Source organism: Poecile atricapillus, chromosome 4 (assembly GCF_030490865.1).
Source record: "Poecile atricapillus isolate bPoeAtr1 chromosome 4, bPoeAtr1.hap1, whole genome shotgun sequence".
In the NCBI taxonomy this organism is placed as follows: Eukaryota; Metazoa; Chordata; class Aves; order Passeriformes; family Paridae; genus Poecile; species Poecile atricapillus.
This window is the reverse complement of record NC_081252.1, coordinates 1,936,763-1,962,091: the sequence shown is the minus strand read 5'-3', so window position 1 is coordinate 1,962,091 and position 25,329 is coordinate 1,936,763. Positions and strand designations below refer to the sequence as shown.

The 25,329-nt window shown below is 48.2% G+C and overlaps 1 protein-coding gene and 1 long non-coding RNA gene across 2 annotated transcripts in view; one reads left to right on the top strand and one right to left on the bottom strand.

The window, feature by feature from the left end:
* ANTXR2 (ANTXR cell adhesion molecule 2) overlaps window positions 1-25,329 on the bottom strand; it is a 73,539-nt gene that overhangs the window by 24,312 nt on the left and 23,898 nt on the right. The window contains exons 9-15 of the mRNA XM_058837033.1: window positions 24,930-25,025; window positions 22,240-22,309; window positions 10,017-10,095; window positions 7,673-7,768; window positions 3,225-3,266; window positions 2,583-2,678; window positions 749-916 (exon numbers count right to left, since the gene is read on the bottom strand). Of these exons, the coding sequence (XP_058693016.1) occupies window positions 749-916; window positions 2,583-2,678; window positions 3,225-3,266; window positions 7,673-7,768; window positions 10,017-10,095; window positions 22,240-22,309; window positions 24,930-25,025 (647 nt within the window). The remainder of the gene's footprint in view (window positions 1-748; window positions 917-2,582; window positions 2,679-3,224; window positions 3,267-7,672; window positions 7,769-10,016; window positions 10,096-22,239; window positions 22,310-24,929; window positions 25,026-25,329) is intronic.
* On the top strand, window positions 3,949-7,203 carry LOC131578410 (uncharacterized). The gene is made up of 3 exons (XR_009277484.1): window positions 3,949-4,039; window positions 6,860-6,888; window positions 6,979-7,203. It is a non-coding gene; the product is annotated as an uncharacterized LOC131578410 (long non-coding RNA).

Here is a 25,329-nt window from a genome sequence, read left to right as displayed (position 1 = left end):
CTGCATCCCCTGGGACCACTGTGCTGCTGCTCCTGCCCACCTGGAGTGCCAGGGAAGGCACTCACCTGGAGCTGGTGAGGAGCATCCTGCTCTGCACAGATGGTCCCACACCTTGCCTGTGTGTCTGGACATCACGGCCTCAGGGCTTTCTGGGGGTCAGAAAGGACTCGCCGGCACATGGGAAGAGAGAAGTACCCAGAGTCCCAGCTACACCTGTGTGTTTTCTGCTCCTAACACCTAAAGGTAAGGTATTTACAGACCTACCCTCCGCTTATAAGCAGTGCTTGTGCCCTGTTGGCAGGTCACTCAGAGCACCATTCTTACGAGCCAGATAGAACAATTTGCTTTTTGTCAGACCTTTTGCATTTCATTGTTTTATATAATTTTTTTGCTTTTCTTGGCTTGTCATGACAATGTGTGTTTAAAACTTAGTGTAGCAGCTACAAACTGTGCAGTTTTGGGTTTAATTAGCTCTTCTAAGCCAACAAAGCCCCCATAGATTTTAATGCTCTCAGTGTACAATATGTCACTTTTTAAGGGGAGGCAAACGGAACGTGGCAGTAACGATCAAGTATTGCATTTAGGGCTACAAACTGCTCCTGCCATTCCTGCTGAGTAGGTGTTCCCTTCGAGAATAGCACATTACACTTGAATGGGAACACTTGGAAAGTAACACACAGCACAGCCTGCATAAGGCACAAAGAATCCAGCCCTCAGTAACAAATCATACCAAAGAGTGAACAGATACCTTGATGGGTGTGTACCACTTCTGCTGCATGGCTGGTGAGGTAGGCTTTCGTTTAGGTGGTTTAGGGTGAAAAGGTTCTTCTGGTTCTTCTGGGAGTTTCACCACAGCATTCTTTGCTTTTTCCAACCGGGCCCCTTCTTCTGTGGAGCCTTTGTCGCCCCAGCGCACCTGAGGAAAGGCAGAGTTCAGGTGTGAGTGCACCTCAGGGCAGGAAAACTGCTGCAAATAACAGAGGATAAATCTGGAGGAGGTGCTGGATAAAAGAAAGAGGAGGTACTGAGGAGAATACTGCCTCTTTATTATGATAACAGCAGTCTCAGGTAGATGTCTGTAACTAAGTCTCTGTAGTGAAAGATGGGCTTCACATGGGCTGTACAGGAAACAGGGAATCTGTGAAATCTTTTCTAAGTAGCAATATAAAAATATAATTTCCACTTCCTATTTATCCTAAAATACCAGACCCTTATCTGGCACTCATGAAAGTCAAGATTTCTGAACCCAGGTCTTCTAGCCCAGAGAGTTTTTAAGAACCCCAGTGTAAGAGCAGTGTGCTCTTCTGAGCCAGGGAGAGCTGTGAGTTCTGCTCTCCCAACAGCCTGAGCCCATCTTCCCAACTCCAATCCCAGACAGGGCAGAGGTGAGGCTCCCCAGTCAAACCTGGAAGCACTGACCATCGGTGCCCAGCCAGGCCTGTCACTGCTTTGGGGTGTCAGGGACAGAGCCACAGCCCCACAGAAGAGTGGCTTTTTTTCAAGGGCCCATGATTATGCTGGCAGGAATTTCAGTTGGTTTACGTCTTTAGCCCTTAGTCCTGCCAAAATTGCTACCACAGATGAAAAGGTTTTCTAACCCAATCATCAGTTTCTACCCTCGTTTGCATTTTTGCCATGGGCTGAACGTGTCTTTCTCTGTGGTCCTGATGTCACTTGTCTTCATGAGGTTTCTGCTCCATTGTGCAGGATCCTATATGGGAGCCCCTCCTGGAGGCACTCATAGTTTCCCTCAAATCCAGGCTTGTAATTCTTGATGTTGGAAAGCATTTCCTAGTCTGCCTCTGAAACACACTGCACAAAATGTTTGCTTTTCATGAAATCTCGAGCTCTTCTAAATTAGCAATTCTGAACTGCTGAAGAAAATGGATATAAGCCACACAGCTTCAAACCTGCATGCTCTGCTGCTGCATTTGGAAAGAACTCGAGCAAAGCTGATTAGGCCAATACCTTTAAAGTTTCATCAAGACACCTCAGTATGGCCTGGGTGGGTGTTTCAGACAGAGACAGCTTCCTGGACTGCAGTTAGGAACTGCTTTGCACATTCCATATAGGCTGACTTGACTACAAAACCTGCCATAAGGATGTGCCCATAAGGATGCACATTCTTCATTCTGTTTTAATTAACATGATGCTATCATGTCTCTTCAAAGACAGGCTCTGTTGTCGCTGCGAGTCCCTCTGGGATCAAGCCTCTCCTCAGCGTCACCATTGTCAGCGCATTTGGCTGGCCCACACTTGGGGGACTTATGTTTCACTGTAATTCCTTCCAAAACACGCAGAAAAGGCTCTCACTCTCTCTTTCTCATTAGCTTGATGGAAAGAGCATGTCTTGAGGCAGCTATTTAAAGTCCCAGTCAAATGGAACTACTGAAAGCTGTTCTTTCAGAGGCAAGGTCAGAATTGTTCGATATGGTAACGAATTTTCCAAGGCTTATGCCAGTGGGAAGACAAGTACACATTATGGCCTTGTATTTTCAGTGCACTTTCAAGTCTTTGTTTCCACACTTGCAGCCTCAGAGAGCTTGTGCTTGAGGGAACTGCCATCTCCAAATCCTACCAACCTCCATCCTCTTAATTCCCCCAACTCCTCGTCCACCGTAGTAGGAAGCATCCACCGTGGGCCACTTCTTGGAAGGCAAGGGCTCCTGTTCTTCTTCCTGTAAGTACATTCAAATGATATTTACTTTTAAAAGATACTTCTACATACACACTGAATGTCTTTTCCGTGTATTTCACTGGGGTTGCAGAGTGTTCCCAGTTGGTTGTGAAAGGGGTGCAAACACTGAGGACAGCACAGCCTCCAGTGCCTTACTGCCCATAAGAGGGAGAGAATTCCCTTGTAAGGGGAACTCCTCAGTGTCTGGAATGACAAAGCTGGGGGAAAAAGCTGCCTAAGTCCTCCATGACTCTTTGGATGAAGGACAAGGGCTATTCAAGCTTCCTGCCTTCAGTGCAGAATGTGAAAAACAAAGCTATCTTGGAATAAAGGCCCTAAGTGTTTCTGTGGATCTGGGTTTAGTTCAGGCCACTGAGCTGAGACAGAGATCTGGCATTTGGCAACCCTGTTCTCCACTGAGGGCTCCCCCCGGGGCAGTCCTTTCTCCGGCAGCGCCTGGACAAGGGGCCGGGCACGCAGCGCACAGGGAAGCACGGGAGTGGTTCCATGTGAGCAGTGTGGTAACGCTAGCACCATCAGACCGTACCTCTTTCGGGGCTGGCGGAGGCGGAGGGGGATCCTTGATGACCTGAAAGAGCCAAACATAGGAAAGAATAAGGTGCTGCACTGGCAGCAGCCAAAGGCAACAGCCCATAGTAAGTGACCTGTTTCCCCCCGAGCCCCCACGACCGCCAGCGGGCTGGCAGCCTCTGCTGCCCGCTCCCCTGAGCACCCATCTGCGAGGCCTTCTGGAAATTCCCACCATCCGTCTGCCAGAAGCTGCCATCCCTGGCCTGCAGACGCTCTGGGCAGACGTGTCTGCCACCGCGCTTCCTGGCCGGATGAGCCTCAGCCGCTGGGAGGAGAAGCCAGTGCCGAGACCCCCCAGAGTCCGTGAGCGGTCCCGGGGGAAAAGCGGCCGAGGCCTGCGTGAGGTCCTGCGCAGCCGTGGGCCGAGCTGCCGCTGCTGCTGGGGAGTCTCTGGCCCGGTGACAAGTGTGAAATGCCTTCTGGCAGCTCAGGCTTCACCTCTGGATGTCCCAGGCGCTTCCGCAGCCCTCACACTTGCCACCTCCCAGCTCCATGACTGTGCAGTGCCTGCACTGCAGTCACACTCCCACACTTCTGACACTGCTCCGGGTGAGGCCCACTCCTGGGAGCATTTCTTACACCTCTATTTAAATCTCTCCCTGCAGTCTCTTCCCGTTCCCTTTGTCACATCCACACTGTAAAGCTCAGAGAATGCCCAGCGCTGGCAGTCCCAGCAGGGGAGAGGCGGCCAAGGGACCCTCTTCAGTGATTCAGCTGAAAACTGAATGCACAGCCGTTCCTCCACGAGAAAAGCGGGTTTGCAAGCTAACAGTAAGTTCTTCTGGGCCATGTTTTGGGTTTGGGTATTGCCAGGAAATGACTAAAAAACACACCATGAATATCAAGGAGTCTGTTCTTGCTATGCCTTGATATTACACAAACATATACAAAACTGTCCATGCTGACAAACACCTCAATCTAATACAGGTTTCAGTTAACTTAATGGAAATATGCCTTATTGTATTCACTGTGTGCTATTTAATTGTAGTACTTTCATTAAACACCACCCATGAACAATATTGCTGCAGAGACAGTCAGCATAATACATGAAAGAAACATATTTGTCTTGATCAGTAGAGTTTTCCATCTTGATTTACATTTCAATTCTCGGTGCCACCCAGACAGTTACTGCTGAGTGCCTAAACAGGCTGTGGGCTTTCAGCAGTGCATAAAGGAATTCTGCCCAATAGGAGAAATAACTTACGGCACCCCTGGTACCAGTTTTCCACAGCCCTTCAGGTTTCAGATGGGGAATGGCACATTTGTCAAGCTCAGAGTGCTTTGAGTGGATTGGAAAGTGACCTGTGGATTTCAACTAGACATCCCTTTGCTGTTGGGATGTTCCAAAACCATGCCAGACATTACTTTTCTTTAAATAGTTCTGGGTGCTTTTTCTTCCCAGCCATCAGGAGTTTCCAGCATACTTAACAGAAAGTAATTATTTAACTAGCAAATCATTCCTGAGAGCCACCTTGGAATTACTACCCTAATTTTACACAAAACAGCAACACATTATGGGATTATGGGACAGATCCTGAGAGATACTTGGATGCTAAGTAGGATTTGCCAAAGCCTGGACATACTTCATTCTAGCTGAAAGCAATTAGGAGACTGGAGAGAGTAAAGCAGCACTTTCACTCAATGAAGGGCAACCTGATTTAATTTCTGTCCTTATTTCCATTGCACCTGTCCCTAACCATCATCCCAAAACAGTCTCTTTCTCTGTCAGGCCTGCAAACTGTACAGGAGAAGGTCCTCCTGGGTAGATTTGTATGTACCCATACAAAATGGCACTGCCCTTTGCCTTCTGTAGCTGTGCCACTCTGAAACCTCACATCTGTCTGAGCGCAGACAGCTTTGCCCAGCAAACTTCTCCGTGCTGAGGGATGGAATTCCTCTGGGCCCTGTGCCCATTGGGGATGAGTGAATCACAAATCCCACCCTGGACAATCAAGGGAAGCCTGACTTGTTTGAGCTAACTGTGGCTTCCTAAGGCAATAGTCAATGGCAGCTTTTGCTCATCTCCTCAAGTGGAGGATCTAATCCTGTGCCAGCTCCTCAAGTCCCTAAAGTTTGAGGGGAAATTCACTTTAAAGCCAAGCAATCCATTAATTAGCTGTTATTTCTAATGGCTTCAGAAAATGAAACTTGTTTTAAAAGTGACAGTGGTGTGAGAAAATAATCTGCTTTGAGTAGCAGCTCCTCACCCTGCTGACAGCACTGGAATGTCAATGCCTGCATCCTTATGCTTCCACAGGCTCTCACACTCACACACTCGAATCACACGTGCACACACAAGGATTCTTTTCAATCGTGTGATATTCCAAGTGAAATCAGTAGAAAGCTGTTTATGAAAAAGAGAAATCCAAGGCACACGTGCAGCTCTGCATGGAGCTGCACACAGAACTACACAGAGGAAGACAGGAGTATTGTAATTTAACTTTTCCTGAGCTGGATTCAGATTGTTTCAATGACAAAGCCTCTGAATAATGCTGCTCTCTTACCGTCCTTGTGGAGAGATGGGCTGCTTCGTCAGTTTGTTTGGTTTTATCATCAGCCTCTTTGGGCAAAGCTCCATCTCATTTTGTGAGTTGCAAAGAATGAAGGTTTGAGTTTGGGGAAGAGCTGATCTCTTTAAAAATATCATTAAAAAAAAGAAGTCGGTGCTCGAGGCAGCAGTGCCTCTGATCCACTCATTAACACTTCCCTGCCGCTCCATGATGTGGGCATTAGGAGATGTCAGCACAGAGCCTACAGCCAGCTTGCTGTAATCATATGTTCCACAGCGAGGGACAAGTGACAGAACTGTCACAGTGAAACCCTTGAAAGCAGGGGCAAGGAAGGAAAAGGAAGAGGAGTCCCCCTGCCCCACCCTCTGAGTGTCCATGGTACTCACACCATGGAACGCTGTGAGAAAGAGCCCCAGCCAGGACAGAGCCCACAGGCAGGGGGCAACACACCCGCCTAGCTCCAGGGGCATGTTCTACCCACAGCACCCTGTACCTCCCTTTTCCATTGGAATCTGACTCCTGGGCTCCTGCTCTTTGTTCCAGGAAACCAGGTGCTGTGCTCTGCCAGGGAAGCAGAGCCAGAGGCAGGGAAGAACAGGTACTGCTTGGCCCTAATGCTGCCTCTCTCCTCAGGGACGCTGCCGTGAAACCCAGGACTAATAAGCCACAAGTGGCCCTTCCAGGTGATGGATGTCCAAGCCTGATGTGCCAGAGAGAAGGGCAGAAACTGAGGCACAGCACGAGGAGCAGCTGGCAAAACCAGAGGGAAGGATCAATATTCCGCAGTAGGTTCAGTGCAACAGCGTGGGGGCTTGGAAGTGTTGTAGCAAAGAGGCCTAAGATTACCGTTTCTTTTGAAGTAACAAATAGTATCCACAGGAGGTGGGAGGAAACACAGAGGGCACAAACTTTTGAAGAACTATGGTTTTATAAGGGAATTGATAATATAGAGCTATTCACTGGACTGCTTCATGTAGGAATTTTAATTTATGAAGCTGGTTTATGAATTAAGGTTAGGTTTTTTAAAATAAGTAAACCAGCAACTTGCTTCTTACTAATTTCCAATGTTCCTTTTCCACAGGGAGGCTCACCATATAAAATAAAGTGGAGGTAAGGGGATTAACAGGAAGCTCCCTGGATTTCTCTTGGGCCTGTGCTGTGGAGAATGAGAATAAGGAGGGCTTTTTGTTCTCATCTCAGGAATCCCAGAGGGTGAAGGTGCAGATGGAGGCTGAGATTTCCTGCCCTTGGACAGCCTGGGGCCTGATGGACTCCCCCAGGTCACATGGGCTGCAGCCAGAGAAGCCAGGTGAGAAGGCCAGTTCCTCTCTTCCCCACATTCCACAAGCCATAGACAATCCAGGCCAGGGAAGCCATCTCCATTTCCCAAGTCCTCCGTGCTGTCCTTGAGCTGGATGAATAATAAACTTCGCTGCTCCCCCAGAAAGGAATGACAGGAGTCAAGTGACCCACACTGTTGCTGCTGCTGGGGTGAGGATAGAGAGTGCACTCAGATAAAGAGATGGATGTGTGCAGGGATTATGAAAAAAAATAGGGATTTCCAACCTGAGAGCCCATAATGGACTACAAATACCAATTTTACTGAGAGCAGTTTTAAAGTGGTCCGTGATTTCAGGGTAACATCTGCACACCATTAAGGCCACCCCATTCCCAATAACAGCAGCGTGCTGGTGTTGGTTCCTGTGTGTGCAGCTCAGACAGGCAGGGCTGTGCCCAGCAGAGCCCCCGAGCTGGAGCTGCTCTCCCCAGCCCCTCCCTGCCTGTCACAAGCTCCCCCAGAGCTGCCTCCCCAGCACTTAACCTCTTCCCTGCAGGATGTGTGTCCCACCCGTGGCTCAGGGTGCAGCGGCTGTTCCCCATGGTCTGTACTCACCACTTTGCAGCAGAGGGGCCAGAACCACCAGAGCAGGCCGAGAGCCACCAGCAACAACAGCACAAGGACGGCAACGAGCGCTGCCACGCCACTGGACTGCAGAGACAGCAGGGACAGCGTCAGTGCTGCCTCACCCACCCGCCCCAAAAGCCAGCCTTGGTTCTGCTCAGGTATGGGGCTTCCTTCTGATGTAAAACTCATAAAACCGAGATCAGAATGAGGCCCAGCTTGAGGAAAAGAGAGGGGCCACTGCCTGCTATGGAATGAGCCGTCAGACACAGACAGGGAAAGTCTCATCCTAAGGCTGTGGATAAGAGGTGCCCTTCTCCTCCACGAGGACACCAGTCTCACACGTGGACTGGGGTGCATGCGGGGAGGTTTTAAGGTGTCTCTACAAAGAGTACACCTGTGAGGCTTTGATGCTGATCGCCCACGCTCCTGCACGGACTGCGGCACACTGACTCCTTGCAGCCGTGCTGCGGAAACCTGAAACTGAAGGAGGAAGTGTTCCTGCTTCCAGCAACACTTGTACTGCACAACTGAGCAGCCCACCTCCCACACCTCTCAGACCTCCAACCCATTTCCTGGGCATGTCTTTATTCTTACACTTTAGACTTTTAGACCAGCACTGACAGAAACACAACAGCATCCCTAGGAAAACAAAAGTTACTCAGACTTCAGCTGGGAAAAAAAGGAGAGATCCAGGGTATTATTGAGACTGGAATACTGTGTCTGATCAGTCCTGACCCAGAGGTGCCTCACTGCACATGGGGGTGGAACAGAGCCATATCCCAGGTGCAGTGAGGCACACAGGTATGGTGGGTGCAGTGTATTTTTGTTTGTTTTCACTGCAGTGTGTTTGTTGGGAGGCTGTAACTTGTAACTCATCTCCCAGTCAGCCATCAGCTGCTCAGCTCCCAGAATTAGTGAGCAGTTCTAGCAGTGACCCATTTCTTGAGTTGCCCATCTGCTACTATGGAAACAGCAGTTCTTGTGTGGAGCTGCCTTTGCTGCAGCACAGGCCAAGAGCAGAAACCAGAAAGAGACAAAAAAGGCTGCCGAGAAGCTCTTCCTGCTGCTGTGCACATCTGCACCTCTCTGCTTCCTGCCAGGGCAGGCTGTGAGCACAGAGCAGCAGAGCTGCTGTGCAGCACAGTGGGAAGGCCGTGCCCAGCACCTCGCCCTGAGCTGCTTTGGATCAGGGCCTTTCTGTTCCCTTTCTGTACTGCTGGCAGCTCTTTCAGGAGCACCATGTGCTGCCATCTCTGCGAGGGCTGAGGTACAGGCAGGCCACAGCTGGGCTGCAGCAGCTCCTGTGCTGCACAGCCCTCAGCCACCCTGCTTGGGTGTACAGCTGGCATGCTGCCAACTGACAGAGGCCCTGAAACAGAGAGCTGTGATTTGGGCTCTCTGTGTTCCTCCAGCTCCCAGCTCAGTCAGGCTTCCTCTCCTCAAACCTGCAGGGCTGCACTGGATCTCTGATTTCTACAGCTGCACGAATGATGAGGTTTTAAATTAATAGACTAAAAATGCCATTTTGTTTCTCTCTTTGCTTACTGATCTATGAGCAAAGAAATCCTGTTGGGAGCAATGCATGGTGATAGCCAAAAGAGATTATCTCCATGCTCCACACCCAGTGGAAAAGCTGCTCTCAAGTCACACTTGAGGTAAGACACATTTCAAGGCCCACGTGTACATCATGTGCTCAACACTGTGGGCTCGTGTCTCCCTCTGCAAATTCCAGCTGTCCTGTGTAATACAAAAGGAATTAAAAGACAGCAAAAATGCAAAAGTAGAAAATATATGCATTAAGTTATAACAGTCACTGGCTGCACAAGTGTGTAGTTTCTCCCAGAAGCAGTTTTTATCTCTTCTATAAATTGTGATCAGACTTAGCAGGATGTTCACGCTGCCTCAGTCCCAGGTGTAAGTGGGATACTCTGGTCTCTGCGTGGACGGGCAGTCTCTGCAGATGAACAAGAGCTAAGAGCCTACACTCCTCACTCAGGCCCCTGTCACGGAGCATTAGTACCTCTGCAGGACTTCACCTCTCCACACCCAGGCTCAAGGGCCAAGCTTGTGCCCATCTGCTCCCTCCAGTCTACTCAGGGGAGAGCCATGCAGGAATGGGAGCCCAGGTGATGGTCACACCTGGCCCTCAGGACATGGCATCTACAGGGAGCAGGTCTCTGAGGGCAGGGGAGCCCCCAGTACTTGGAAAGACACAGCTCTGCACAGGGAGCTGGAAGCAGAGGGTCTCTGCTCTGAGGTGTTGCAATGGCCAAGCCCAAAGAGAAACAGGGTGTGGAGATTTTACAAGGAGTTAGGGAAGTCATTTACTTACACACTCCGAAGCAGTGATGGTTAATGAGCTGGACATGAAAGACTGGCCTTCATTCAAACTCACCAAAACCTCCAGGGTTCTGCCAAGAGACAAAGAAGAAACATGAGCAGTCATGGAACAGCCAAGAAAGGCTGATACCTGATCCACAGGCACTTGTCCCTACAGCCTCTGCTCCACAGGGAGTGTCCTCAGAAGGGAAATGGAAGCCTGTACTTATTCCTATTTGGGAATAAGTTTGGTCTCCTTGACAAAGGGCTGTCCAAGTAGAGAATACTCCCTCCCCATTCCACATAGCAGAAAATACTCCCAGAAGTTTTACATAAAATAAATTGAAGTTCAGCTGTAAAAGTAGCATTGTTTTGTCTGTTCCATAACCATCTCCTTAGTCACACACAGACATTATGGTTAAAGATGTCGGATAATTATAAATGGTCAGGACTTGCTATAAATAGCCCAGAACACTGCATACAAATGGTATGTGGTTTACATTTTACAAATTAACCCTACAAGAAAACAACACATGGTGGATGTTAAACAGAAGAAGACTCTTCAGCTTCTCTGGCTTGGATTCCCAGGATTCAGACAGTTTATGTTATGCATAAATGTAATTAAATAAAAATGTAGATATCCATGAACTAAAATGATTAATCATTTACACCGTTCTTACATGTCATGAGTTTTTATTCTGGCACAAACACTGTAGTCAATATGGAGTTCAAAGCTATTTTAGCTAATTTGGCTAATTTCTTCTTCAGTTTTAGCAAAAATGAAGTGAGTTGCTTCCACTAAACTCATTTATAAATGATCTGTTCTGAATAATTGATCCAACAGAAAGAATAACTCTAATTTCCTTCTAATTGGAATTCACGGAAATAAGTGAATCAGAACTAATAAAAAACCCCAAAACTATTTGATTCCCTTGCAGAACAATAAGTCATACCATAGTGAAACTTCAGTTAATGATGACTTTAAGATGTGATGCTTTTTATTATTTTTAATTCCAACTATTTGTTTTAGCATTGTACTGAGGATTGCTGGGGGAAATTCCAGCACGAGGATTCTGTTCAGGTTTGGCCAAACACTCCTGGAACTGCAGGGCAGGAGGGCTTCTTGCCTCCCCTGGGGGAGAGGAGGACCCTGAGGCTTGCTGCTCACACACTCCTGCAGCTGCCTGGAATGCCGCTAGTGAGCAATGAGGCCGTTTTGGTAGATGGAGTTTGCTAGCAAAGGGAGCAAAACAGGGACACAAAACACACCTGGATAAAACACCTAAGCCACACTAAAGAAACAGATCATTCCCTGGCATCCTGGGGACCTCGACATGTCCTTGAGCTCACTGGGTTGTGGGAAACATTCTGTGAAATAGCAAAGATTTCCCAGTGGACTGGAGCTCCTTGCACACCTCGCTGGTTAAGTTAGCTGGGAGCCGGTGCCCTGTGCCAGCCGGTGCCCGCAGCACTGACAGATCCCAGGGAGTGACTGGCTCACTGATCCATCGGCTCCAGCACGGACACGCTGCCAGACCCGCTCCCACCCTGATACTCTGCTGCAGGGGTGAGCCACCGGAGATGTCACTGGAGCTGATCATAGCTGCTCACTTCTGGAAGCCACAGAGTGAACTCACACAGATAATTACCTCATCTTCAAAAGGGTGAACCTGTCAACACACAAAAGCACTCCTTCCCTGAGACTGTCATGGCTGTAGGGGATACCAAATACGTTCTTTCATTTCTTGAGCAGCCACCTGTTCGCTGGGCTGTGGGTACTTGTGATTCATACAAACACTGCCCCTTAAACTGGGAGTCCCAGAGAGAGGTGTCCTGCTTCTGCACAGCTCAGAGAGAGACACGTACACAGACACATCCTAGTGTTTACCAGCAATCTGCCACGTTGAGGCTTTCAGCTTAGCACTCTGCCCAAATTGAAAATATTTTGAGGTGAAAATGACAGGCAGTGGTGATCCCATTTCTCAGGCCCCTGCATCTATCACTGGTGATTGTCAGTGCTGGGCAAGGGCCACCCAGCAGAGCTCAGAACCGCCAGGTCAAGAGAACAGGCCTGGCTCACCAGTGAAGGGTGAGGCTGTGCTAGTTTTGTACCAGCACAGATCCCAGCTGAGGGCTGAGCTCTGGAAAGCTGCTACAGAGTGGGGTATCTCCTCACTTTGTGGAGCCCATCCGCAGTCAGGCAGGGTTGTTGCTGCTGCCCCCCAGGGCCATCCCGGGGTCTGTACTTGAAGCCCGTTTCACTGTAGTAGGAAAAACTGCCTTTCATTTACAGTTCACGGTCCTTCCTCCACGTGGAAGGGATTTTCCTATCCTTTGTCTGTGCAGTATCACTTTTTGGATGGGAACCAATCCTGGAAAACTTAAGTCTGAAAAGAGCTCTTTAAAAATGTCCCGAATTCTGACCAGAGGTAACCACAAGACTCCTGCAGCTTGAAGCTGCCTTGGTCCTGGCCCACTGCCCATCCTAACAGACAATTTACCCAAAAATGTAACTTAAGGAGACCAAACAGTTGCAATTCCTTGCCTCATGCCCGCTGCTGGTTTCTTGTGACAGCAGAGGGATGTGGCCCAGTGCCATATGTCCCTGCAACTCTGGTCTGAAGCCTCCCATTCCCTGTGAAATACAGCTGATGTTTCCATCCATGGTAACCTATTTGCAAAGTATTCATTTGCTCCTTACTTTATGGGGAGCTACTAAAAGACTGCCATTTTATGACCCATTAAAAAAGATGAAAAAATTAAATACAATTGTGAAAGATATTTGCTGGAAGTAATAAATAATTTACCTCCAATTTTCACGCACTGAAAATTAAACTGGCAACCGCTCAAAAAGTTACCAAAATTACGGTGACAAAGGTACTTCAGAATCAAATGCATGCACTAAAACAGCAAAAATGCTGTACATAAGAGGAAGGCAAAAAATAGGTCTGTGCATTTAAAGGGCACTTTCCCTTCCAACACTGCCTTCGTGAAATAATGGATAGCTTTATAATAGGGGCTCCATTTGACCAACCTCACTCGGATGACTTTGGCCACTGCTTGCTGGAGTACAATTAACATTTACCCCTCCATTCTCCCTGACCCAAGCAGAGAGGACCCGTTCCCTGGGCTCTGGTAACAAACACTCCTGGACCACAAAGATGACTCTGCATCCAGGGACTCATCCCTGCCACAGGAGGAGGCAACACACAGAGGAAGGGATTTCCAGCCCGGGCTTCTGGGTGCGCTGCTCTTCGCAGAGCTACAGCCCCCAGCTGCACAAGGACAGGGCCAGTTCTCCTGGGCAGGGTTCCAGCCCTGCCTGTCACGTGTGCTGCAGTCCCACTGTGTCACAGGCCAGCTGTGCCCGGGGAGCACTGGCACCGTTCACGTAGTGGGGACTGTGCTGGGGACAGGACATGGCCTGCAGTTAGGAGAAGTGGTCAGAGGTGTTTTCCTCCCATCAGCCACACAGGCATAAAAAGGAGCACTGAGTGTTTTCCTGAGGATAGCGAGACCTGCTCATCCTGGAATTCATTATGGTGTTTGGGGATTCTGGTAAAAGAATTCGTATAAACTCTTCCCCCTGCCCTTCTTGGTGTACCTTAGCACTGATATAAATTCAGATGATGGTTTTTTAGGACTCCCTCTTGTTACCTCAGAACCCTGTAGCTTTTCCAGCCACATGTGGAATATTCTGTCTGTCTGGCCTTGACTTCCCACGGAACAGGGACACAGGTGCAGAGAGACACAAACTTTCACTGAATGTGAGAGAACTGGAAACCAGCGAGGAACTAGCCCTGATCTTGTGGAATCATGGGAACCTGCAGTAGCAGAGTATGAAATGTCATTATTCTGTTAAATTAGACTATTAATTCAGCTCGGGATCCTATGGCCAGTGCATAATGTGCAGTACTTAGTTCTGCTCACGCAGTCCTCGCTAATGCTCTGGGAACACTGTGTGCCTTAGGAGGGACGTGAAGGACTGCGCCAGAAATTACTACTGATCTTAACACCACATCCATATGGCTGAGGGGCCTGTTAGCCTATACAATTCATTGAGGATGTTTCCATCTGTGAATAGGTCCCATTATACCCTAATTGTGTCAGATTAAATGTATTTTTAAAATATTTGCACAAGTTAATATTTATAACAGATATTAAGCTTTATCCAGCCCTGTTTCTGGCTTCCCCCCACCTGAGCTGATTTCTCTGGCTATTTTGGAGGGTGGAGGTTGTGCCATGTGAGCACCAGACACTGGGAACCATACTGTCTTTTATTTTCATTGGAACAAAATGTTGTGTAGGGAAATAGAAGACAATGCCTAGAATAAACACTTCACCTCAGTGAGGTGCAATGGAAAGAACTGGCACAGGTGGGAGCAGTTCTGACCCCCTTTGGCTCCCTGTCTGGGGCTGCAGGGGAAGCACAGCTGTCTGCAGTGAGGGGTAATGTCCATATCCCATCCAGGTCTGGACTGGCCATGGGCACAGCAGTGATGGGGGGTTATTGGCTTCACCTGAGCACAGGGGCTCTGCCACAGTGGAAAGCACAGTGAACAGGTGAAAACAGCCTGACCGGGAGCTGCCATCCTACCAATTGCTGAGCAGCAGCAGCAGCAAGTCAAAAGGGAGAAGCAGAGGCGATTCCCCTTTCAGCTGGAGCTGGGAACGACTGCATTCTACATGTCGGAAAGCTGCTGCACAGCAAGGCTGGAAGAGGACTGAGCAGCTGAGAGAGCCTGGAGTTTGTCCTGGGGGCTGGGAGCTCCTGCAGCAGCAGCAGCCGCCGCCCTGCCTGCTCTCCTCAGTTCGGTGCATCTCAAAGGACAGCTGGCTTCTGAGAGGTGACTGAGCTCTTTGTACTTTTGCCTTTTCACACTACTGACCAGTGTTATGTGGAATGGGAAATATTTTAGTCAACATGCTGCCTCTTAACTTACAAACCCTATCAAATTATCCTTTTAATTGGTCCCCTTGTCTCTGAACAATGTTTTTTTCCAAGTGATATGTGATCACCATGTAGGATTCAGACTGAGGATGAGGCTTGGAAAATTGGTCCTTAAACCCACACTTGCATGCTGACACCAGCTGCCAAGCTCTGCAGGGCTTAGCACTCAGCACAAGCACTGCCCCTTACTTTAGTGAGCAATTGAGCTCTGTGGCCAAATGACACCCCTGTCTGCATTGCCACAAAGGCTCTGGTAAGGCTGCTTAGCGAAGAGCACCACAAAAAGACCTTAGTGTCACTTCTTAGTTAGAAAGAGAACAGAAATGCTTAACACAGCCACAGCATATTAAGCTTTTCTTAAGTGACCCTGAAAGACACGTGAGACTGAGCTGTAGCTTCCAAACACTCTGCCTTTGCTGACAACAGCTTTTTTTTTAGATTATTACCTTTCTCAGCACAGGAAGAAAAAGTGACACAATAAAAATAACAGTAGTAAAGGTAGCCATAGCAAGCAACAGTAACTCTCTCCTCCCTCTGGTGTTCAGCCACTTGCTTCCATGTTATCAGACAAGTCACTTAAGTTCCACACACCTTTCTCAGCACTCATTCAGACAGGCAAAGGGATGTTTTGCACAGTTCCATGCCTCTGGCCAAGTTCTGGGCCTGTCTGACTCAACAGTTGATGCAATTTGTGGGTACCTGTGTACACAGGGGTTTGTATACATCAGTATTTGTGGGCAGCTTCTGTGGGAGAAACACCTGGGGTGGTTGTCAGGGGTATCTTTTAAATGTGAGCTTGGACTTTGTGATAACACAGACTGTCTCGGGTTGTTGCATTTGTCTGTTTGTCTGTCTGGTAGAACATAGTGAGATAAAGGTGAGGTGTAACCTGCAGGTGTGGCTGAGGCACCAGGTAACCCAGCCTTGCAAAGGGTGAGCACCCAGTGAGTTCAGAGTCAGATGTGTGTGCGAGCACTGGGACTGCTGGATGAATTCAGCTGGGAGAGGAGTGGCTGGGCTGGGCTGTGCTGTTCTGCCAACACTGAGCCAGTAAGATATGACAGTGGTTGCTAGGTCAGGTGTAATTATGAGCATGTCCCCTGTTGCTTTTGAGGCTTGCACTGTCAGAGGGAAGCACAACTGTGCCATGTCAACAGGAGGCACTGACACTCGGTGTGGCAGTGGCAGTGTGTCAGCCCGAGCACTCGAGTGCGTCCTCTGAGAGCACGAATGGTGCCGGATCGGCTCGCATGCTATTCAGATATTTATTTTGTGTTTGCTTGAAGAATCAGGCCAATGTTTTTGAAAGCACATTTAACTATACCATATGCCTACTTAAATCATCCCTATCAAACAAGTTGTGGGTTGCTGCTCTGGTTCATTCTGTTCTGTTTTCCCTCCCTTCCCAATGTGTTTATGTGTATTTATCCAATTTGCTCTGTTCCTCGTGCCAAATGGCAGGTCTGAGATCCCAGCCAGGCAGGGGCAGCTGTGCTATTGTTGGTGTCTGACAAAACAGAGGTCATGGGCTGGGCCTGCAGCTCTAGCTCTAATGACAGCTTGTGTTGGACATTATGGGGCAGTCACAGTGTAATCAGGGCTCTTGGGCCCTCAGAAGTAGGAATAAACCTTAACTTGCCCCTTGGTAACTAAGAACTCAAGTCTCACTTTTAAGACATAATTCCTGTGCAAATTAGTCTCTTGCAAAATAGTGTGCTGCTTGTTTACTTTATTGCCATAGCTCCTTCCTCTGTCTGGAAAACACCCAACTTTAAACAGCCCCACCACAAAAAGCCAAAACCTGAAAGACCAAGCAACAGCCTAGCTGGAAGAAAGGGTCTCTCCTGCATGGAACTGATCCTAGCTGTTCTCACTGCTAAGATTGATGAGAGCTATGAGCTGTGCCAACCTAGGAAGGGACTGCCCACAGAAAGGAGTAGGCTTTTGTCCTCCATGGGAGGACTCGTCCCTCCCTGGAAGGCTGTTCCAAGTCCAGCCCAGCAGCTCCAGGCAGTGACACAGCAAGGCACACTCATTTCCAATGCCTTCTGTTCACCAAGAGATCAATCTGCAGGGCTTGGGAATTCTTCACTTTCTGCTCCTTGGGTGGCCTGACACTTTATCCCCTGTCCCGCTGCCTTTCAGCCCAGAAGGCAGGAGTCTCTAAGCTACTGAAAAGGGTGTTCCTCAGAGCTGCAGGCCAGTTCTGAGGCACCAGAGCGGGCTGCAGTGGCCGGGCAGCTGAGGAGGGCAGGCACAAGTCCCTGGAGCCACTCGGAGAGCGCGCAGCTGCCGCGGGGCTGCCTGGCTCCGGCTGCGGCACTGCCGGGCTGCTCGGCACGGAAAAGGGAGCGCTGGGGAAACAGCGCATCTGTCACCCACACACAGCTACAACCTCCACTCAGGGCAGCACCAGATGTGTTTATTTGAAGCATGTACTAACTAGCTACTTAATGGCTTAGAATTATTAGCCACAAGTTAATTAGGCAAACATATTCACCATCAGTCACCTTACAAAGCATCGCTGCTTCAACACTGCTTTTACTTCCAGAGAGCCTTTATCAAGCACAGGAAACACGAGGGGAAAACTACGAGCTCCATAAAGGAGCTGCAGTAAGAAATAAATGTGTGAAAGGTGTTCACAGTGTCCTAAAGAATGCTAGAGTGCGAAGGTAATGCCTTAGCTGAGTGCTTCTCCATGCTGCCAGCACAGGGGAGGAAGCAGAGAGACTTAAGAGTCTGCAGTTGATGGGGAAGAAAAGGGACGTAACAGTGGAAAAAAATATTCCTTGGTATAGTTAAATCAAATTTGCAAGGACTGGCTCCCCTGCTGCTGCAGGTATGTGCCTGGGGGTGCAAGCACTTGCTTGGCATCTTGCCTGCGTGATCAATTTGGGATCACCACTGTCCCAAGGGAACAGCCTGGCTCCCCAAGACAGGAGACTCAAAAGCAGTTTGTCAGTTCCTGGCTCCCAGGTCACAGGCAGCAGTGAAAGGAGTAAAGGCACAAGAGACTATCTGTGGGTAGCAGGGACAGTCAGGATCCCTGGTTAGGAGCCTGCCATGACAACCACTCCCTGGAACACCTTCCAGCTGCTCTCCAAAGGGACAGCTGTCTAGAAACCCAGTGAGGTAATCTGAAGGATGGAGCCCACAATCCATTCATCTTCTCTGTGCCTGTTTGCTTTCATGTGTCCATGCTCTTCCCCTTAAATCTGCTGCTGGTATTAATAAAAATGACACTTGGAAAATGGAAAGCAATATTCAAGGTACTGCTCTTCCATTGTCATGGAAACATCTTGCACCTAAAAATCCTAGAGCCCCCAGAGCTAAATGTGAGGCATGTGATGGGTAATGGCTTACCTCCTGCATTGCTGTGTTCTTTGTGCCAAGTGAGCTGCCCCGGACTCCACCAGCTCCTTGGAAACTGCAGGTAACCAAGAATTTGGCAATACAGGAGTGGTCATTTTCCTTCCTACCACCCAGAAAAGAATTCCTATAGAATCTTTGCTCTTTAAAGTGCCACCAGCTGTTTGTGTTGGACAGGATGTAGGAAGCGATAAATGGAAGCTGAAGACAGTAGTATTTGAATGGAGGGAAAATAAGGTCATTAATTGCAGCATTGTGGATTGCCCCACCTTGGCATGCAAGCTAATCATCAAGTTGAGATACCTGGGAGAGAAGTTTCCCTTACACTCAGGCTTAGGCTGGGATTTGTCTTTTTTGGCTCTATTATTCCTTAAGCTTCCAAGCCCAAGGAGAAGGACGCTGCACACTTCTGTCCTAGCAGAACCTGAGTTCAAGTGCAGGATGCACAAAGATGGAAGCTGGCCAGCACTCCAGCTGCATGAAAAATAGACTTCTGTAGTTCCCTGAACTATTTTAGGAACAATGACAATTCCTCAGCCTGTTGGTTCAGTTTGAATAATCCACCGCCTAGCCTACATCCATCCTTTCTTGCCTGGCTTAGAGGAGAGTCTGCACAAGATGGGATGTTTGTGGTAGACACCAATAAATCCAAAATGTTACTGTGATATTCCAGTGAGAAATGAGACTTGAAACAGACTGAGATAGCAGTAGTCACATAACTGTTCACTAAGAAGTATTTCAGTAAAACAGTGTTTGTTGTGCTAGTTTAAACAGTAGTTGCTGTCACCCAGTCACCTAATAAAAGCTGATTTGTAAGTGTTCAGGCACCGGTTTTGCTGCTGGCCTTTTCATGCAAGGCAGAGGGGGTTTCACCAATGGCTCACCAGAGCAGAAGGCAGCTGGAGGTGAAGCCAAGCCTATGGACAGAGTGTTCCGAATGGAAACTCACAGAACTTAGAGCAGAAGTGAGAGAATAAAAGTGAAGCTAGCAAGGAATGTAGACTTCTAAAATATCACTGTTTTTCCTGTACTGGTGTTCAAAGAGACAGGGACTCTCATTGCTTTCCAAGGCACAATGACTATGGAAAAATGTACAGTAACAGAGAGGTCACAGCCACCCCTGGTTTGGTTTGAATCTCTGGAGCTGTGGCAGGACAACAAATCCAAGTCTCAGCAAAAAAGGGGAACTGCTTTTCTCAAATATTCTGCGACCTTACAAACGTGACTTTTAAATGGGCAATGCAGTAGAATCAGTCTTGTTTACTAATCAGCTTGATTGTGTTGCTACACCTGCCATCACAGTGCATACGTGATCTCTCAAAGCAATTCAACCTGGGTTGGCCTTCCTGCAAGATGTATGTGTACTTTCCCTTTCTGCTTTATTTCAAACTTGTAACGTGTTTTATAAGGCATTGGTTGCTTGTGTGAAAATCATGAATAATTGTCAGCTGTTAGCTGATCAGGAGCCTTGTAAGTGGGCTGGGTTTGTAAGCAGACTATGGAGTTTTGCACTTTAGAAGCAGCATGACAAGAAGGGATTTTTAAATGGCACAGGCAGCACAGTCATGTTGTCACCCAACCTAAGGATGATACATCCATCTGCTACAGGGTACTGTGGAAAAGCAGACTTTGGAAAAAAGGGCTTGGTTAAATCTGCAGCTGGCACTTGGGAAGCTCCAGACGCAGTGCAGCCAACAGCTGGGAAGGAAGCAGAAACACACTATGGCAGAAGTCCAGGAGAGCAGGGGCTCACCGACCCAGCATCCTGGATACTTTGGCATTTTATCAATTCCGCACATCTTAGTGTTGCTCTGCATGTGAAAACTGCTAATTCATCAGGCAACAAGAAGTGTCTCCAATTAGGAGAAGACACAATGAAACCTCTTCCCCGAGTCTTGACTGTTCACCCAGAAACCAAGCTGCAGGTTTAAAAGTCATACAGCAAACTACCTCGGGCTGCTTGTGTTGTCTTAATTCCACCCAAAAGAGCACTACAAAGGAACAGAGTGGTTGTTGCTACATGAGTGATTAATATCATCTCCACTACACGAGGAATTACTGGGAGATATCCGGCGCTAGTCTAGGACGTGCCAGTGGGAAGTCTAGAGTTCAAGTATGTGTGTATCTTTTATAGCTGTCTGTCTTGTGCACAGTAAACTGCTCAGCTCTGGGCCAAAGCTCCAGCTCCTTCAATAGCAGGTCAGGAACTGTGTTTCTTATGGTAACTTGGGAAATGAATTTTCCTGTGACCCTGTAGAACTCCAGCTGTATTGTACTGAGGTGCATTATCCACACTGCAGTTCCAGGGCAGCAGCTGTCTGCTTCAGTAACACTCAGCAGTGAAAGGAAAAATGCAGCATGTGCAATTCACTTCACAGCTTTAACCTCTACCAAAGTGTCATGCACTTCACACGCATTTGGCAGGACCGGCTGTTTACGTACTCTGGGACAAACTGTGTCTGGGAAAGCATCTACAGCATCAGCTTTTGGGGAGCTTCATACTGGGACCTGATTTGCTACTGTTCTTCTGTTGTACAGGAACTGCACTGAAATACCTGGCCTGAGGAGGAGGGGTTTTAACCCGACTGACATTGATGACAAAATCAGTTCCCTTCCAAGTGTGGTGGTGCTGAGTGGTTTTAGCTAAGCCAGGAGCTGCAGAGCTGCTGTGCTGGGCGCTTGCACACCCCCAGCAGCTCCCAGCTGAGCGCTGCTGCTGCGCTGTGGGACACAGGGGCCTGACACCCTGCTGCACACAGCACACGACGCGTGTGTCGCACAGCTATGTGAAAAGCAACATGGGGAAACACAAGGAGGATTGAATCCCTCGCTCTGCTCCACACATGTTCTCCCTGCCAGCCATGACGCAGCTCGGGAGGCACACCCTCTGCCCGAACCACCCCGCTGGGGTCAAGCACTGAAGGTTTTTCCTCTGTGGCTTTCCAACTTCCCTCCCCCAGCCTGCTGTGTAACACACAAACCAGATGTGCGTTTGGAGCATTTCTATCCATCTGACAGCCCAGCTGAGGCCGCTCCTTGTTGCTCAAGTCAGAAATAGAAGTACAGACAAGTCATCTATACAACATGCTTAGCCCTTCAGCTCCTGAGCTGCCACAGATAAATGCCAATGCAGAACTGCTGTGCTTCCTATCGGATTAGCATTAGCCTCATCTCAGTAAGTCTCGGGGAAGAACTACTCGACAAACGGAGAGGAAGCCAACAGCCAAAGCCTTGGCCCTCCCACAGGACCCAGATCTGATGCGCAGTTTCCTGACTTCAGATGGGCTTAGGGTCTTCAGAAATCTGCACAATGAAATCCAAGTGATCGTAAGGCCCTGAGGCACGTTTGAGTTTGAGAGGAGGAGAGAAAGGATTAGTTCTCCAAGGGCCAGAAGTAATGTGCAGCCCTGGCCAGTGACACTGAGAATAAGGCCAGAGCTGCAGTTTAGCCCCAGTGCTGGAGCTGTTATTTCATTGGATCAGGATGTGTGGAGCAGGGGTACACATCCTGACACCTAATTTTAATAATAGCTTGTAAGTGTCAGTGGTAATGTCATCTCTTTAACAGTGGGCCTGAAGATGATCCAGACGAGAGCATATTAAATGCTGTTAAAACAGCTAATCTGCATAAAACTTATGACAAGTCAGATCTTTTCAGTATTTCATAAACTGGCTGAATATTCATTTTTAAGGCACTGTCCGAATGGGTTTGGTCACAGATGACTACTCCAGCCCACTCCAAAGCTGGCATATACACCAGGGAAGTAACACAAGAATGGGGGAAAAATGCAACAACAAACCAACCCCTGTAAAAGCAACAAAATATTGCCCTCAGCCAAACCCCTCCCAGTTAATGTCAGCTACAATGATGCCAAATTCCAGCAAAACATGGGCTGGCATTTGGTTCAGTACTTACTGGCCACTTTTGTACAGGATCGGTGCAGGGCAGAGCAAAAAATCAGATTCTATTGTTTTAGGCCTTTCATCTGAAAAAAACAAAAAACTAAAATCACATGAGTTTACTATGCTGTGCAGCTTACATGAGGAGCTGCCATGTGAATGTGCTTTGAGGTCCCTCCATTCCAGTGCTCCTCACTGGTCTGTCCTGGCTGGAACCGGCAGCAAGGCAGGCCCAAGGCAAGGAACACGGAGCCCCAGAGCTGGCTGTAAATGCTGGGTGAACCCACATTACAGCACTTCTTTGAGCTACTCGAGTCAGCTCATGCTCTTCCAGAGACAACATTTCCTAGAATCAACACTGTCTTAGTGGAGAGTGAGTAGTTTCCCAGTAGCTGGAAGATGAAGGTTTGTTTCTAGCTGGCTCCATCCTTGTGTGTTGCATTACAGAACTGTTTTATTAGCTGTGACTTTTTCTCCAGTGTTTCTTCTGTTTTTGAGTCTGTGTGATTTACAAACCTCTTACACTTACAAAGCGCCTATCTGTAAAGTACATGAAGCATTTATTTGTGGAGCCTTGTGTCCAGTACAGCATTTATGTTCTGCAGGTGTGAGGAGGGGAGGACAGAGCTCTTTTTTTGCCTCGCATGTTTGGTGAACTGGGGAAAATTGGGCTCCTGTGTGCAGAACCATCCGCCCAAACTTCCCCACGGCAGGACTGATGATCTCTGTGCAAGGACTATTTCCTGACTGTGGGGTGAGAGCAGATAAGTGATCTGCCAGATCAACTTGGAGATGACTCTGTCCTGCATTTCAGAACAAGCAGACAGACAAGTGGTTCAGGGGCAGCTGAAGAAGGAGCTGTTGGCATAAATGAGCTTTTCATATGTGCTATAATCTGCACTGACTGCTTGGCCTAGATTTGGGGCTAGTTGTGAGGTGGGGAAGAGGGATTAGCACATTGCCATATGTTTTTGTCTTAATGGTATGTTTCATAGATTATTTTTCTATCCCACAGCTCCATTTGGCAGGTTTCCTTTCTAGCATTTGGTAATGGTTCTTTATAAATGCAGAACGTGAAAGATGCCAAATGCATCCTTTAAAAGCAGGGGAATTGATACAGTAAGGGTGTGCTCAGAGGCTGGTCCCAAAAAGAGCCCAGACTCTCAGTGAGGGGAACTCCAACACCAGCAGATCCTCACATAATTGAGGGTTCTGCAGAGGGACTGCAGGAGAGTGCAGTGACACAGGGATGGCTGTCCTTCTCTTGGGACCATCTCCTTCCTCCTGCCTATCTTCCTGTTCATCCTGGCTCCACCGGTCCCCTTTAGGCTTCCTTGAAGCAGGCAGTCAGGATCCAGCACAGAGCTGTGGACAATGACCTTGTGTGCTGCAGGAAAGACCACTTGCTATTTCCCTGTTTTGTTCCTGTACTAGTCCCCAGCCGCTCGCTGTTGTCCGTTGCTGAAGATGTGGACCGGGGGGATGTAGAAGGCCCTGGCAAGACCTCATAGAGCAGATTGTGTTTTTATAATCAATACATCACTGTGCCATTCCCCTACCCTCATGTGCTTCAGCACACCCCTTTCTGAAGCCAAGAAAAAACAAGCAGCCCAGAGCTGTAGTTGGCAATTCTCACATCAGATGGTAGCAAGTGTTTGTGGGCAATGGCAAGCAGAGGTGACAATTGTAATGGAAACTGAAGGGAAATTTATACAAGCGAAATTGACTTACACAGGCTGCCTGCATCCAGAACTACTGGGTTATCCTTTTATTCTGACAAATTATTGTAGGTATTTAACAGGCAGGAGAGACTGGCAGCCAATTCCAGTACATATCCAGTATATCCTTCCAGGGTAAGGAAGAAACTGCACTGGAAAGACAAGTTCGATTGTGTAGGAATTTTAGACAGGATAATACAGAAATCAGACAGTAGGCAGGGAAAAAAATCAGTTGTAGTTTTTATTTCAAGTTCTTTTTTGGTTGTTTTCCAGTCTGGCTGGCTTCTGTTTAGAGCTAGAGGTTGGATGTACTTATCCTAACCATCCACTTGAGTTTCTGGATAGAAAAAGATAGAGATGGAAAACTCACATAGGAGCTAGGGGGAAGTGCCTGCACAAGGTGTCATGGTCACCATCTGAAACAGAATTTCTTTGGGCTGCGGTTGCAGTAAGCCCTGATGCTGGGCACATGGAGCTCATGACAAAATACACAACTGTTCTGACCTGGACTTTTTCTATGCTGTTGCAGGAGGAGGACTGACGTGCCCCTGAAACCCACAGCACACCTGGCACACCACCCAGAACAGGCAGAGACCTTGCAAAAAACAAGGTAAGTGCTTCTAGGAATTGCAATGACATGTCTTGGCCAGGAGTATTGTGCAGAAAAGGACCTCAGTCAGTACACTGCAGTGACAGGTTTGTTCATCAGCAAACATCTTCTTGCCCAAACATCAGGAGCCAAACAGTTCTCGCCCATGCTAATGCCCACAGCCAGGGGGCTGCCAACACCGCTCACCGCTCACAGCTAATGGCACCTGGTAGCAAAATGAAACCACTGAGCAGAGTGTGAAACACCTCTCCTGCCTTTACTCATACTCAGAGCTTTCCTGTTCTCCTCTTCGCTATCTCTCCCTTTCAGTGTTCATCAGCTGAGTTAACGAGAAGCTAACTCAATCACTTGCTCAGGATTGAAAAGGCCCACACTTACGGATTGTTGTTCCATTCACTTGATAGGTACAAGTCACGCTGTCGGTTCTCCCACCAAGGGTTAAGCCGCTTCCTCTGAGAACAACTTGAAACTCCTCTGGGGGGGAAAACAAAAACACAGAATCGCCAAATTTCAGTAAGTTACAACAAACTGCAGTAAGTTACACCAGGGCAATTCCATGTAGTCTGCAATAAACAAAGCACAACATAGTAATGCTTCCAACTTAGGGAGATCTTTTTCCTGAACCCTTGTAGTGAATTCTCCTTATAAATGGGCAAAGTCAAGATTTGTTCCCTAATCTTTATTGAGACAATTGAAATAGATTCAGGCTATCACCAGGATCCAGGGCTCAGCTGCACAGAAAGACAGAGCTTCTCAGTGAATGAGCAGTCTGGGACTC